Consider the following 16,459-nt stretch of genomic DNA (forward strand, 5'->3'; position numbering starts at 1 on the left):
TATAAATCACTTATACCGGAAAGGTACTTTGATTACACCAAACACCACTGCGTAAATGGGTGGCTATAAAGGTGGGATTAAGTATCCGGAAAGTATGAGTTGAGGCATATGGATCAACAGTGGGATTTGTCCATCCCGATGACGGATAGATATACTCGGGCCCTCTCGGTGGAATGTCGTCTAATGTCTTGCAAGCATATGAATGAGTTCATAAGAGACCACATACCACGGTACGAGTAAAGAAGTACTTGTCAGGAGACGAGGTTGAACAAGGTATAGAGTGATACCGAAGATCAAACCTCGGACAAGTAAAATATCGCGAGACAAAGGGAATTGGTAATATATGTAAATGGTTCATTCGATCACTAAAGTCATCGTTGAATATGTGGGAGCCATTATGGATCTCCAGATCCCGCTATTGGTTATTGGTCGGAGTGAGTACTCAACCATGTCCGCATAGTTCTCGAACCGTAGGGTGACACACTTAAAGTTGGATGTTGAAATGGTAGTACTTGAATTATGGAATGGAGTTCGAATATTTGTTCGGAGTCCCGGATGAGATCCCGGACATCACGAGGAGTTCCGAATGGTCCGGAGAATAAGATTCATATATAGGATGTCATTTTATGTGAAATAAAATGTCGCGGAAGGTTCTATGGAAGGTTCTAGAAGGTTCTAGAAAAGTCCGGAAGAAACCACCAAGGAAGGTGGAGTCCACAAGGGACTCCACCTCCATGGCCGGCCAGCCCTAGATGGGGTGGAGTCCCAAGTGGACTCCACCATAGGGGGCCGGCCACCCCCCACATGGGAGGTGGGAATCCCACCTTTGGATGGGAGTCCTAGTTGGGCTAGGTTTGCCCCCTCCTATGGAAGGTTTTGGTTTCGGGTCTTATTCGAAGACTTGGACACCAACACTTGGGATCCACCTATATAATGAAGGGCCAAGGGAGGGGGCCGGCCACCCCAAGACCATAAGCTGGCCGCCCCCTTGAGTGGCCGGCCACCCCTCCCAAACCCTAGCTTTGCTCCTCCACTCCATATTGCCCGCATAGCTTAGCGAAGCTCCGCCGGACTTCTACACCGCCACCGACACCACGCCGTCGTGCCGTCGGATTCAAGAGGAGCTACTACTTCCGCTGCCCGCCGGAACGGGGAGGTGGACGTCGTCTTCATCAACAACCGAACGTGTGACCGAGTACGGAGGTGCTGCCCGTTCGTGGCGCCGGAACCGATCGTGATCAAGATCTTCTACGCGCTTTTGCAAGCGGCAAGTGAACGTCTACCGCAGCAACAAGAGCCTCATCTTGTAGGCTTTGGAATCTCTTCAAGGGTGAGACTCGATACCCCCTCGTTGCTACCGTCTTCTAGATTGCATCTTGGCTTGGATTGCGTGTTCGCGGTAGGAAAATTTTTGTTTTCTATGCAACGTTATCCTACATAAAGCACAGCCTCTGAGAGAATGCTGTTGCTAATATATCTTTTTCTTTTTTACTACAATGATGCTTTTGCTGCTCTAAGAGAATTCTCTTGTCTAATTCATTTTTTTCGGCCAGCTATCATGAACTGAAACTAAAGTGCTGGTCATGGATGACAGTGGTGGTCATGGATGAAAGAGTAAGACAAGAATAGATGTTGAATTTCTGGGAAGAACTGATTTGTCTGATTCAAAAGAGATTTCACAGAGAAGATCTGGGAGGAGCAGAAATTTCATACCAAGGTAAGATCCTGATCCATACTCCATGTTCAAGCAAGTTTCTGTCGAGGGAGGGGAGAACAGAACGAGATCTTCCTCTTTCTATCTTTTCTCGGGAATTTTTTCGTGGGAGATGCTGTTTTCCTCTTAGGGTTTGCTCCACTCTCTTTCCCCATGGCTACGATGGTGAGGACGATGAATGGGGAAGAACTGATCGTGAGATTCTCGTGTCTTTACTTGCGGGAGGGGTTTCGCTGGAGTTGGTACTGAGCCCACGGACGTAAAGCCCGGACGTAAGCCCACATTTAATATCAAGTGACAGCCCACATTAAATATCGAAGTGACAGCTCACATAAAGACAGGTGACACTGGCCAGCTCACGTGTGAAAAGGACAGAAAGCCCACACAGAGACAAAGACACGTCTCATTGACTCGTCTGCTGATTGATCGACTGAGACAAAGGTTTGTTCTCAGTCGACTGTGACCCAGGCACTCCCAATGATTAAACCGGACGGGTTAGGAGCTCAAAGTGCTGAGAAGACTTCTAGGTAGTTACGTTTTACTGTTTACTAATTCGCAATTCAGTCTCTCCAAAAGCAGGGGCACGCGCGCGAAAAGCTCAGAGATTCAACGAACATCTGTGGCCGTGTGCGTGCGTGCGCCACGCCACAGGATGAATCGACCCACCAGAAGTACTCCGTAGAACAAGTTCGGGTCAGGGGGCGATGTCAGGCCGAGGTAAGTGGCGGCGATGGTAAACAGAGCGACGACTGTGATAAATGTAACATTGAGCTAACAACACAGAATATAAAAACCGTTCTTGATAAATGTAACATTGAGCTAACAAAACAGAATATAAACACCGTTCTTGATAAAGTTTAGGCACAGCTCGCCTGATACCGCTCTTGTCTTCTTGATAACAACCCAATTTTGCTTGCTGAAAATAAAACACAACCCTGCGAAAAGTGCTTTTAGCACACGGGCTCCAGTGCTCTCGCTCAGTTAAAAAAATTGAAAAATGTTTTTACAAGTTATAAAAAAATATGAAAATAATTCTGTAGATTGCCAATGATACATCCCACAATCATGGAAAATCCCAATCCAAAATTCTTTTTATTTTGACCTGGACAAAAATGACAAATTCTGCTATGTTTTGGAGATTTGAAAATGACTACTCAGATCTACAATTTTGTCATTTTTGTGTAGCTCAAAATATTAAGTATTTGAAATTGATTTTTTGCCCGTTTGTGGAATACATCATTGACGATGTGTGGATTTTTTTTCAGATTTTTTTACAACTCAAAACTATTATTTTTATTTTTTAAAAAAACGAGATCACTGGTGCCCATGTGCACCAAATCTCTGTCCACAACCCTGTTGCTTTTCTTTTTGAAACTACCCCGATGCTGATAAAGGATCTGAACTTGCCAAATCATCGCGGAGCTAGCTGATGTCAGAACCATTTTTCACGCAACTTTTGAAATAAATGAAGTGCTTCAGCGCATAAACAGTAGCATCACATAGAATCTCAGTATCAGGGGCTCATAACAGAATATTTCTGATTCAACAACTGAAACAAATTGTCATCTGGTGTCTAAGACTACTTGGTTCAGAACAATCATGCTAAGTCCGTTCAAGAACTATCACTGTCGTCCTCATACATGAAAGGGAACACAGTATCAATCAAACCCCGTTCATATCCACCCGTAGCTGGATGCTGCAGATCATCCATTTCCTGGTTATGGCAAGCATTGCACCGACCTGAACGAAACCAACACAACCAAAACTGTTATCAGAAAACAACAACGTTTGCGCAACTGAATTCCCTACTTTGATCGCGAAAGACAAGGATTATTGGTACCATTTTCATTTTGTTCAAGAGGACAGCAAAAGTAGTATGTTCTTCCGAATATCTCTTTCACTTCAGCGAAGAACAGCGCCACTCTCGAATCACTTGAACTAGGGTCTGTAATCTTGACAAAGAAGTTGAAGTGGTGGAAGATTTTGCTATAATGTTCCACATGAAAACATTGGTGGTCTAGTTTCTCAAACTGGCAGTCAAGTCCCTAAAACGAGATAAAAACATCCTTGTTAGTACAAAACCTTTGGTCGCTTTCTTGCAGGTTTGTAACAATCAAAATATTCAGAGCACGCCGTACACACACCTTGAGATTAGAACTTCTCTCCTTGTATTCATCAAATGCCAGCATCACCTCCTTCTTCATCCAGTTTTTTCCATTTTGAATGATCTCTTCCTTGGAAACTCCACGCCTATGTTGCACATCAAATTTAAATTTGCATTTTTCAACAACATGTATATATACATCAGTCTATATCTCCGATGACAGTTTGAATGGTGACCTTAGTTACAGGATAACACACTCAAGTTTTTCACCACGCTGCACAAAATTGATGCTTATATTTCACATACAAAATGGCCCTGTATGAAGGCCAAGTCTTCATTTTTGATCTCGAAATAAGTTACTCTTATCTGTTTCTGATGTAGCAAGTCTTGACCCCAACCCAGAAAGAGAAATGTAGACGAATCGGCATGCATGCGTGAATGTTATTCGATTGTTTCTGCTATTTTTCTAAGAAATACAGATGATAAAAAAAAAATTCTGAAAACGCAAAGGTGATGCTATAACACGAACGAGGAGGTAATATCTGGCAGTGGTCAACGGGCAATCTCAGCAGTCAGCCAGTTGGCAATCAGACCAAGCATCATGTGGTGAGCTTCCAGTAACCCACTTATACAACTTTAGTGATGCATATATTTCACATACAAAATGGCCCTGTATGAAGGCCAAATCTTCATTTTTGATCTCGAAATAAGTTACTCTTATCTGTTTCTGATGTAGAAAGTTTTGACCGCAACCCAGAAAGAGAAATGTAGACGAATCGACATGCATGCGTGAATGTTATCGATTGTTTCTGCTATTTTTCTAAGAAATACAGATGATAAATATTTTTTCCTGAAAACGCAAAGGTAAGATGCTATAGCACAAACGAGGAGGTAATTGCTGGCAGTGGTCAACGGGCAATCTCAGCGGTCAGCCAGTTGGCAATCAGACCAAGCATCATGTGATGAGCTTCCAGTAACCCACTTATACAACTTTAGTGATATGAATCTGCAGCTCTACGATTTAGGAACTTTACACTTTCATTCTATGCAAACCCAAACATTTAAGTGCTGAAAGGAAACCTTGTTGTTCCATCTTGTGTATGACCATACAAGCTAATTTTATCATGATGTTCAAAGGAAATATATATACTACACCTATATTCATAAATTATCAGTGGTACTAAATGACAGTGCTTAGAGAAAAACTAAACCAATGCTGGATATCAGCAAGAGAAAGGATGGTTTACCTTGGTTGTCGACGTAGTAAATGCTGCGGTGATGGTTCAGCACTTGAAGCCTGTTCTGTTGCCTGAAGTGACTGGGCTTCTGAAGCAGCTGGCGAAGATAGACGCCATGTGGGAGGTAACATATTAGCAAAGTAGGGAGCTCGAGCTTTTATATCGGCACGCTTAGCAGCTGACATGTTTTCAAATTCAGCAGCTAGAGTGGCCTGCTCAACAGCAAAAATCTTATCCATTCCTTCGCTTATAGTGTCGCTCCTATGCGCTTCCAAGTACTCCTCTAATTTTTGCAGCTCCTTCTCCCTAAAGAAAAAACATGCCCACATAGATTAAAAAAATAAGCAAATAAATCAGAGGTCAACCTGATATTAAGCTAGTGAATTTACACCTCTAGGGCAAACCAAAGCAAAATTACTGTAAATGAACAAAACACATTGTTTGGCTGCTTGTTTGCTGGCGGTGTTACGATCTAGAACATTACTATGTGCTTTATGGGTCTATATCTAACTAGCTACATAATGATGGCACTTACCCAAAAATGTGAATGGGTAATGGCATGCAGCTTGCATTTTGTGGTGCTGCACCCCAGTAATGACATGCAGCTAGCCTACTTTCTTTTACCATTTGGTTCATGTATAAACAGATAAAGTTTTAGTGCTTTGAGACTTCTTGCGACACTAATGCAACTAAGACTTGATAGAGAATAATACAGCTCGATATTAAGCAGAAGAAAAATCATACGTACAAATCGAAATCTGACTCTTCATCGGGGTTGTCCTCCACAGTTTCAGACTCGGAGTCACTGCTGTCAGTGTAAGGCAAATTGCACCTAGTAGAACAACAAATATCCACACAACCAGTGGTTATTCTAATGCTTAGCTATCTAGCATTCAATCTTACATAAATAATCTTCAACTACTTCTATGAAGTTGATGAATGGAACAAATCCAACAATGTGCAAAACATATCAAAGAGTGCTATGGGTAAGTATGGATTTCAACAAATCAAAATCATAACGAGGTTAATATAGAAGTAGTTATGATCATACCAATAGGGCGACTGAAGTTTAGGAGACAGTTCATTCAATGCTGCCGCCTTGAATTCAGGCAGATCTGTAATTATAGGCCCCTCACTGCTGCTAACCTCCCTAGCACACTCCTCAGCCCTGATCAGAACATGTTAGTCACTGCATATACAGTTATCAGAAAATTAGGACATACTCCCTCCGTTCTGAAATACTCTACATTCTAGGCCTAAAATTTGTTCTGAAATACTCTACATTCTAGCTTTTAGTCAACAACAACACTGAAAAACGAGGTGGTTTTGCTCTCTTTATTGTTATGTTCAATGTAGCTTGGATTGGTTGTTCACATATCTAAGTAGTACTAATAAATGTACTACTAATTTGTCTCATTTTTTCTAGAATGTAGATTAAATCAGAACGGAGGGAGTAATGTTTTTTCTGCAAGTACCAGAAATTTAGGACAGCGTAAATAAAAGCCAAAACACATCTAATTTGAACTTCTGATGGAATAGGGAGACAGACAACACCTGAAATAGCTAAGAACACTTACGGTATCTTGTTTGGTGATAGTTCTCGTCCTCGTCTGCTTCCAGATACCCTTGGCCGATTTGAATATAGAACACTTTGTCGAACATGAATCGCGGTTCCACCTCCTGGATTTCTAGCTGACCTCCTGAGGTTGGTAGATTTGAAGTTACATCTTACTAACAGAAACTAGAAAGAGACTTTCCTCCCACTCAAGGCATCAAGTGGATTTCAAAATAAATTATTTTTCAGTTGCAAAGGTAACTATACACCCAAGGTTACGTTATGCATGATGAATCTGTGTTACGTAGTATTGAAGAAGTGAAGATACCTCTGTATAGCAAAATAAACCGTGATTGCCGGAAATGAAAGGCCAGCTCATGTCACCACTTATGTGTTGGCGGTGTCACAAATTACACCCTAGACCACTATTTTGTGCTTTCATGGGTTTATATTTAAATAAAATAAATACATTGTAATATCAGTTGATCAAATCGCCACAGTTTATTGCACAACGTTTTGCCTTTTGTGGTGCGTTGACATGCTTGTTGTTTCCATTTTTGGTTATCCAGTCCATACATGTAGTTAATTACATGTAAATTTCAGTGCCTGAGGCTTCTTCCTATATTGATGCACTAAAAACTTGCAATTAGAAACAACATACAACACAGTTGGGGGTTAACAGACACAAAAATCATGCTAGCACGGCGTTCAGGCTGTCCTAATGTTTCTATGAACATGCCACAGATTAGCTCAAGCAATTAGTGAGAGATGATAGACCCACTTCACAAAGAAGAATTGGATTTTCATAGGTGGAACTATGGTGTGGTCACGGTAATTCCAACAACCAATGATACTCAGGGGAATATAGAGCTTCTGAATTATACACAAGTAGAGGCATCCTGAGTAAATGATTGTCCCTTGATGTTGTGGCGTAAGTATTAGAAGCCAGTACTAGAATCCAGGAAGAGAACTACTCAAGTAATTCCATGTTTTACCCAGGATGCCTTAGAGCAGCATGTTGGACAGAGGATCAGCTTTTCTGACATCTATATTCGCCTTGCCATGGAGGAACAACAGAGCTAGCATATATAGTTGATAGAAGTGAAAATATTCCCCATAATGGCTGCAATTTGCAACTTGTACTCATCAGAATGCAGTTAACACAATTAGAATTAGGTACATGCAATGCTCTTTTAGCTTTATGCTTGAATTGGTGAACATACTAATATCAGATGACGCAGTGCTGGTTTAACTCAGAGGTTGTAATTTGCAGCATTTCAAGTAGGTATAAAGAACCATGACTTTAAGACAGTCAGGTTTCCACTGAGCAAGCATTTTCTAACTAACAAGCGCATTCATTAATTCAATTTAAACATTAGTTGGATCATTTTGTTTACGACTAGTATCATTTCAGTTGATGTCTCTCATTTCCATGACAATGCTGATCTTTATTATGTATGATTGAGTATAACAGCTCTTCATCCTTTGAGTTGATTGTACTCCCTCCAGCCACAAATACTTGTCGCTGATTCGTATGTATCTAGACACATTTTAGTGTGTCTATTCACTCGTTTCAGCGACAAGTAATATGGATCAGAGGGAGTAGCTTTTTTATGTATGTATTCCTTGACACCACTGAGTATTTACTATATTCTTACACGAGGCCATCTGGTTATATGTTTTTACTAATTACAGGAAGAGCCTAGAAATGCATATGGACATTAAACAATGTTACATAAAAATTGCTTCATACAGATGTATTTAAAGGAGAAGTTTAATATATAACTGAATAACTTGTGATTACGAGACTAATGCATGTAGAGAAAGAGTAAGAAATTAAGAATATGATACTCTTAATAAAATGTACACACAGAGTTACGGAATTAAGATGATTATTAGTAGCTTGTTCAGATACATAAATTGCAATTTTGCAAGGTGCCTCCTTTTCTTGGAAATTGGGATGCACATGGTCTCAAATGGAAGCTGTAGCTTTTTATACGATATAGAAATTGGTGTCAGATAAAGAAATTGGAAATTTGCAAGCTCCCTCTTTTTCTTGGAATGCACACGGTCCCAAATGGAATGGATAACATTTTACACGGTACTGTCAAATGGTTATAGTACTATCCCTAATACAAAAGAGTTGGTTCCTCTGCTCACGACATGAGTGGCCATTATATCAGAAAGTACACATGACAATTTTGAAGTAGCTAACCTAGTTTGTGTGGTCCTCAGACAAAATTTGGTTTGTCACAAAGAGATTTGACAAGTAGAGTGACATACGATAACAGGATCCGTAATATGGCAGATTGGTCACTAATTAATTCATAGTGCTACAATTATCAGAAGGAAAGTTTGAACAACATCCAAACTAGTTCCGTCAGTACAAGAACACTTAGAATCTGTGGTTCTAATCGCAATTTCCATCAAATTTTCATTTTTTAGGGCCTAGAGAAATGTTAAATCTGTGGTTCTACTCGCAGTTCCCATCAAAGTTTCACTTTTTAGGGGTCGGAGTATTTTTTTTTATTGGCAATAAGCGCTGCGCACAAGGGAAGAGATTGGCATAGAGAAGTGGCGAAAGCTTACTCAGTTGGACGGGAAGAGGACGGCTCGGGATGAGATATGCGTCGCGCGGCTCTCTGGCGGCGGCGCTCTTCGGCGTAGGCGGTCTGGCGACGGCGCTGGGGAGCGCTCTGCGCAGCGGCACGGCGCTCTTCCTCGGCTCTCTGGCGACGGAGCTCGTCGGCGGAGGCAGTCTGGCGACGGAGCTCGTCGGTCGATCCCGGGGACCGCCGTATTTCGAATTCCCCAGTCACTGGATTACGGAACACATACGCATCGTCGTCCATGGCGACTGCACCCGGTGGCGGAGAGGAACCAGAGACCGGTTGTACTGTACTAGATTTTTCTTAGTTTGGGGAATCTTGGTTCGGGTGTCTCCCAGAGACCAGGTTTAGAACTGGATGGAATCGGTTGCACCAACATTTCAGCTCGATGGGAAGACCTGGACTGTTAATGTGTGTGATCGCACGGTCTAGGACGACAAAGTGCTGTTAAAGGTTGGTGGTTGAGTTATACTGTTTTTTATGTACATTAAAATATCGATGTTCTTCATTTTTGTAGAGAAAAAAAATATGTAATAGAGTATAGCCCAGTAACATCGGGGCTCCCCTTTGTCTAACAAATGATATATACAACCTCTTTTTTTAGAAAAAAAACTTATCTAGTAATAATCATTAACAATAGTATATAGTCCTAAAATAAGACGGAGTAGTAGTAATAAAATATAAATGTGTTATTGGACCACCTAGCGATACTATAAACGCTAGAACGAGCCGTTGTCCTCATTCAGTGGAGACGAGCAAAATTTGTTCTACTACCTCTATCCGTAAAATGACGGTAGAATTTTGTCTAAATTTGTATGTACATCTGAATTTAGATAAATCTCTAACATCTTTTTATGAAAAGAGGAAGTAATAAAGTTTGTTGTAGGTTGATAGACAAGAAATCATCGTGGTAAAACCTCAACAGACTAGTGCATCAAACCAACACTTATTGCTAATGATGAAAATTGTGAACCAAAAGAACCAAGCCTGCAATGATAGCAACGAACATGAACACTGGCTAAATCCCTCGGAGATCAGTTCGAAAGATAACTCCACACGCTCTCTAATAATGCTAGCCTCACGGTCGAAGCGGGAAGGATATTATTCTAATTTATGATATGAATATCCTATTGGTCACCATCCTAATAAAACACTAGACTTATCTAAAGAAAAGGAAGTGCTCAAAGGCCACCGAAAACGAAAAGGACCGCATCGCCGGCGATGCGCATGTGGATAGCGAGGCGCCTTGGTGATTTCGTCAATCTCAAGACCCGTTGGATGAAGTTTCTTGGACGCTGCCTTTCGGAGGTGCACATAAAGATAGGGTGTGCGTGCGTGCATTCATAGGGGTGAGTGTATATGCATATACGCAAAAAAAAAAAAAAAAAAAAAAAACGCGTCGCCAGCGAGAGGGTTGATTTGGATCACCTCCTTTCTCTCTCGTTTGGGCTGTACGCCTGTACGTACTAGTTCGGTCTCTTCTGGGACAGATAGGTCTTTTGCGGTTGACGATATAAATCTAGATGCTACGAAAATAAATTACCGGCATCGGGAGAGATAGATAGCTCCTTACCGTTGGTTGTCGGATGCGGCCGAGGGAGCTGATCTTTGATCCATAGTATGTACTATCTCTCGCCGGTCAGGAAGCAGACGGGTGCAATCGTCGGGAGTACAAGACTGACGACGATGAGACCAATCTTAGCTATTCTATCTTTTTTTTCCTTTTTTCCGAGTGAAATCTTGGCTAATATATAATCCTACTATAGGTGCTGTAAAAAAAAGCTCCTGCTATACGAATCGGCGAGAGATCAGTATCCGAGCCGGTGTCCTTGGACGGAACACGAACAATAATAATATTGTAAGGCCAAACAGGTCTTCTTTCCGTTGACGAGTACGATCAGGGTTAGGTAGCTAGCCCAGCCGGCCCTTGCCGTGGTTAGTTAGAATGTACTAGTACTAGTACTAGTAATAACTAGTTGAATGCCCGTGCTTCGCCACGGCTAAAAAAAACTTATCCAACTAAAAAAAAAATCCAATTGGTAGAACAAAATTTATAAGAATAGAACTAAAAGACTTAATTAGAAGATCGAAAATTTCATTATTTGTACTATTAAAGTGAAATCCATGATTTAGTTAGCGGTGAAAAAGTTTGGTGAAGCTCACCACCGGCAATAGCTGCCTTCTAGGCGGAAGGCCTTGGTTTCCAGCTAGCAATAACAATCTTGGAAGCGCTTTATCTCCAACATCTCTGCTTCTTCTCTGACAATGATATTTTGGTGAAAGCAGCTGCAAGAATCATCTAGAGAAACCAGTTTGAAGCCAGCAAAGTTTATGTGAACTTCAAAGCACACCATCATGGTAAGTTAGCCCTTAAGTTACAGGGTAGATCGTCAAACTATTAGAGCTATTTTATACAATCTCAAAAATCACTTGTTTTTTGTCGTGTACTGAAAAATATTTCCAAACTAATAAAAAATGTTTTTTAAATAAATACATTAAGAAGTTTCAATTCACAATGCTACATATCAGCACAGCGAGAGGGTACAAAACAAGTATGAAAATTGTTTCTTCATTCAGTCACCGACCTTCAGCGGCACGTCGTAGAATCAATTGGTGTATCTTATTTACCTACTAAAACAGACCATCCGAGCAGATTTTATTTCCTAATTACTTGAACTGCTCACTGTAACATCCTGATTTTTACGGACTGAATTTTTTTTCTAAAACAAAGGATGTTGCAACGCAGTCGACTAAACAAATTTGTTTTTTTCGTCTGAAGTAGCTTAAAAATTAATTCCAAATGTGTTGGAATTAATTGACTTAATATAAAAACTGATTAACTTCTCAAAGTGCTTCTTGTGTTTTTATTTGGTCTTAATTGGATTTGCCAAATTCCTTCTCACTTGGTTTTCTTCAAAAAGTCCACTTTGAACTTGGTGACGTACATACACATGCACGTACATGCACAAGCACATACACTACCTGGGTTAGATCTTTTAACTCGTCTAGTCTTTTTCTTCCCTTGTGTCGATCGCTCAATCTCTCTCATCTCACTCATTTATTTCTATTTCTGTCTCATGTATGTTTAGACATGCATCGGGTTATTTTTCTTACAAGTCGATCACCACACACTAGTAGCCAGGCAGCCTTTCTTTTCTTTTCTTTTCCTAGCAGCAACGCTGCACTGCTCCAAAAACACACAAGGCCAACCTAAATCGACCAACACGCCCTCGGCCGAGCCAGTCCCGCATCGCAGCATGCGAAGTGACGCGCTGCCGTTTTTCTTCATCTTCCATAACACAAGCACCAACGGCAGGTGAGCAGCCAGCCTGAAACGCTAGCACTCCCATTAGGAACTGTCGCCCATTACCTCGCATTCAATCTCCACTTAAACATGTCATCAGAGCACACCGTCCCCCTCCTATATAACATCAGATCGATGCCCCTGCTCTCCTCTTTCATCCCACGCCAGCACTGGAGCCATAGACTTCCACACAACAAGCCAAACTCGTGAGAACACCGCCGGACACCGTTCCCGTTCCCGACGACTCCAAGTGCGGGAGGACAAACTGCTGCGCCAAGAACATCACTAGGAGGAGGGGAGATGATCTAGGGAACCAGAAGTTCGAGAAGCTGATCACGGACGACATCAACGACGACTCCGTCAACTCCGGCCACCGTCTTCAACCATCATTTTCGTCGCGCTCGGTGAGCACTAGCAGAAACCCTCGCACACACACGGTAGCGATAGTTATGCCGACCTCCTAGACATGGTTTCCAGCCGTAGTTTTACAGTTTGTCGAGTCGCCGGTAAACCGAATGCCACCGGACGGCATCAGCGTTCTAGCACCTTGCACAACTCGAATCCACATAAGCCCAACATAGAAAGCGTGTCCAATGATCTTAGAAACGCAGTAGTGGTATTAGTTTTCGTAGTTAATGGTTGGATTTCGAAAATTGTATGAATGCATGTATGCATGTAACTGTTGGCTGTGCATTTGTTTTCCGTTGTTTACCTGTAGCTCATTAGCTCATTGGTAGATAGATGATATTCGACACATCAGTTTCACTCAAGCCAAACTTAGAAAGTGTGAAACTAACTGTAGCATGGCAACAATGTTAGTAGTGGACAAATATCTTCATCTAACTTCTTTTTTGAAAGTGAGTTGAACTAGTTGCATCACTAGAAACATACGACCATACATATCTGTTTAGTCTAAGCGTCTGACTGTACATCTTTGTAGCTGCATATGACTAGCTAGTTTAGTGCCGAAAGCTAGTTTGTATATGTGACTGTCTAATTTGATTATAGCTTTTATGTTTGATCATAGTTTGTGGATTGATCCCACATGCTTAGTAATAGGTGTAATTTGCTAAATTTAATTATTGCCTTACATGTGTTATTAGCTAGTACGGCTTCTTATATTGTAGAGTTATTATAGATCGGTTGGTTATATCTAAATAGCAATTGAGTTGTGGGAATAGTATTTTATTAATACTAGATATTGATTTATTATCTAGAAGGTTATTCTAATTTTACTGGTGATACGATAGCATGATAGGTTATTTTATAATCTATGTTTATATTTGTTAATATGATTACTTTCATGCTAGTTCTATCAATGACTTACTTCCATCTAGTTTACTTGTTGTGAACTATGCATGTGTAAGCTACTAGTGTTCTATGTATCAATACATGTTTAGTATTTGATGCAATATGGGTATTGTTATGTCTCGTGACATGAATTGTTCTTGTAGTTGTTTATATAATGTGAGTGTATATTATTTGTTGTAGCCTAGATTTGCATGAAAGATGATGATATTATTTAATTGCTCTTGTTTCACTAGTAGCTCATGAATAGACTTATTTGGTCTAATATTACGTTATGCAACCAGCTTTAAGTGATATTACATATATGTTGTTTAGCTGGTTTATCATTCATGCTTAGCTACCATGGTATCTTGTGTATCGTGTGTCATATAAGATGCTTGATTCTATTTATTTCAGTAGCTTATTGTTATAGTAGTGTGCATGATCATGCTTGGTCTATATTATAGTTATATATATGTTGTTCATGTGATACTCCGTTGATCGATCATTTGTGTTATACACATAGATAGTAGCTTATTTTCATATATAGTAATGCATATTATATATTGAAGTGTCTTCATGTATGCTAGCATATATTTACTTATCGAATAGATAATAACATGTCTTGCTCTTATTTAACTACATATAGATTTATTTGTTGTCTCATACATGTATGTTAGCTTATGAGATGTTTGTCAGATTTCGTGGTAGACCATATAATGCTTTGGCTAGTTTGTGTTTCATGTTAGTAGTATTTTATTATTTGTGTTACCCAGCTGTGTTGTGGTGTACATCTATGGTACACTAGCGTGATGCAATTCATAGTATTAGCTTTAGCTTGAATTTCTTGTTGTTTTATGATGTATGTCTATCTTAGCCTTTGTCTTGCTTATATGTTTGTGATGGCATGTTAGATAATCTTTGCTATTATTTATATCACTAGTAGGCATGATAGGTATTGTTTGATTGTAGAAAACTAGTATGGTATGGTTTAATTGTATGTCTTACTTACAAGTTTCCTAGTTGTCTAGTTATGCAATATTGTGTAGTGTGGGTTCACTATGTAACGTGGCGGTTACCAACTATACAATAGATCATCGATATGTAGTTACCTAGTTATAACAAGCATCCGTTTACATCTTATCGTAGATCTCTATCCCGATAATCTATCCTAGCATCAGACCCATGCTATTTGATTCTTATTCGAGTTACACAACTCACTTTCTCAATTCCATCCAAGTTATCTCATCCGATTCTACACCTACCCACCCCTTCGCTCTTATTTGTATTTCATTCGCTTTTGGTGATTATTGTTTTGGTATTTATTTTGTTGCTATTTGCTATCGTTACGACGAGTAGGGAGTGGCGAGGTTGAACGTGGACATAACCAGGTTATTGAGAAAGAAGAAGGATTCATCAACGAAGGCATGCCCTCTCATCATATTTATCCTAGTTTTACAAATTGCATGCTATTTTATGTTTTACAAATATATATGCTATTTTATTCCAGTAGCTAGCGTGTCGATTGACACACCAACCTTGATCTGCTTATCGCCTTTTACTTGATACCCTGAGTAGAGGTTATATAATAATCTTGATAGAGTAGATATGCTTAGCACGCTAAATAATCATTAGGATACTTCCTATTGCCTCTTTGGAGGAATTGATCGACATTTGGGTCAAACATACACTTTTGAAAGTTGTTGGGCTCGTTGAGCTAGGCTGATTAGCCGTCGTTGCTTCATCTACTCTCTCTTCTACTCTGGGTGAAACTTACCATCTAAACATGGCGCGGGCGACAGCTGAATCAAATGTTGAAGGAGCGATTGGCTGCCCTTCACAAGTTGGAGGGAGCAATCCGTCGTTCGTGCCGCTTAAGGGTCCTAAAAAGTCTTGGATTTGAAGATTGTGACAACCGTACAACCACATGCTATATGGGCACTGGCCTGGTTAAGTAAGTTAGTCAGCCTTAGGTGTTGATGTCGCCGTACCGCGGATGAGGTGGCTGCCTACGGGAGAACCTTCGGCACGAGATGGGGGGACCGGTTTGGGGACGTACTCTCAATACCGTGCGCCAGACCCGGTGGGCATGTCACATCTTTGGGGGATCTAGCTAAAAGACCTTGTCACGATCCCTCTGCCAGTACACCAATTGGTGTGTATTAAATCAGCGACGGCTGGTGGGCAACAAGACGGGGTTGTGTCGTGTGGGCAAAGTGTACAACCTCTGCAGAGTTAAAACTATTCTAATAGCCGTGTCCACGGTCATGGACGACACATGAATCTTTCTTGACATACGGGAACCTGTTTTGCTATTTCCCTCTTTGCCTCTCTCTCTTTCCTTTCCTTCTTTCCCTTAGAATCTGGATCCTATGAGATAAGTGAGTTGTCGAGGACAACCACATTGATGAGAAATATTACACTCATTATAAAACATGTTTTCGTCTAAAACTGCTTTTATCAAATATATATTGCAAATAAAATTGGATTTTATGCAAAAGAACCTACAGCCTTCCTTTGAAGCCTCATGTAGATATATTAGGTTTTGCATCGAGGGGGCATGTTGAGTACGAAATGTACTCATGGCAAAACTTTTGTTGATATTCAGAGTACTACAAAGACAAGGAAGACTACAACAACTACGACGA

At 40.6% G+C, this 16,459-nt stretch overlaps 1 protein-coding gene across 1 annotated transcript; it reads right to left on the minus strand.

The window, feature by feature from the left end:
- Positions 1-3,188: 3,188 nt before the first annotated feature.
- Positions 3,189-9,590, minus strand: LOC124646427. Its single transcript, XM_047186541.1, has 8 exons — positions 9,201-9,590; positions 6,634-6,756; positions 6,108-6,224; positions 5,805-5,888; positions 5,066-5,362; positions 3,859-3,964; positions 3,555-3,759; positions 3,189-3,454 (listed from the first exon to the last, which is right to left on the minus strand). Exons 1-8 carry the CDS (start codon positions 9,461-9,463, stop codon positions 3,327-3,329), a joined length of 1,323 nt encoding a protein of 440 aa, XP_047042497.1. The 5' UTR covers positions 9,464-9,590; the 3' UTR covers positions 3,189-3,326.
- Positions 9,591-16,459: the final 6,869 nt, after the last annotated feature.

The sequence above is a fragment of the Lolium rigidum genome, chromosome 4 (assembly GCF_022539505.1).
Source record: "Lolium rigidum isolate FL_2022 chromosome 4, APGP_CSIRO_Lrig_0.1, whole genome shotgun sequence".
Lineage (NCBI taxonomy): Eukaryota > Viridiplantae > Streptophyta > Magnoliopsida > Poales > Poaceae > Lolium > Lolium rigidum.

Coding starts and splice junctions, on each gene's coding strand:
- LOC124646427 (XM_047186541.1), bottom strand. CDS start 9,463: ATGGACGACGATGCGTATGTGTTCCGTAATCCAGTGACTGGGGAATTC. Junction 5,889..6,107: donor AAACTTCAGTCGCCCTATTG/GTATGATCATAA, acceptor TTGTTCTACTAG/GTGCAATTTGCCTTACACTG. Junction 5,363..5,804: donor GAAGAGTCAGATTTCGATTT/GTACGTATGATT, acceptor TTTTTTCTTTAG/GGAGAAGGAGCTGCAAAAAT.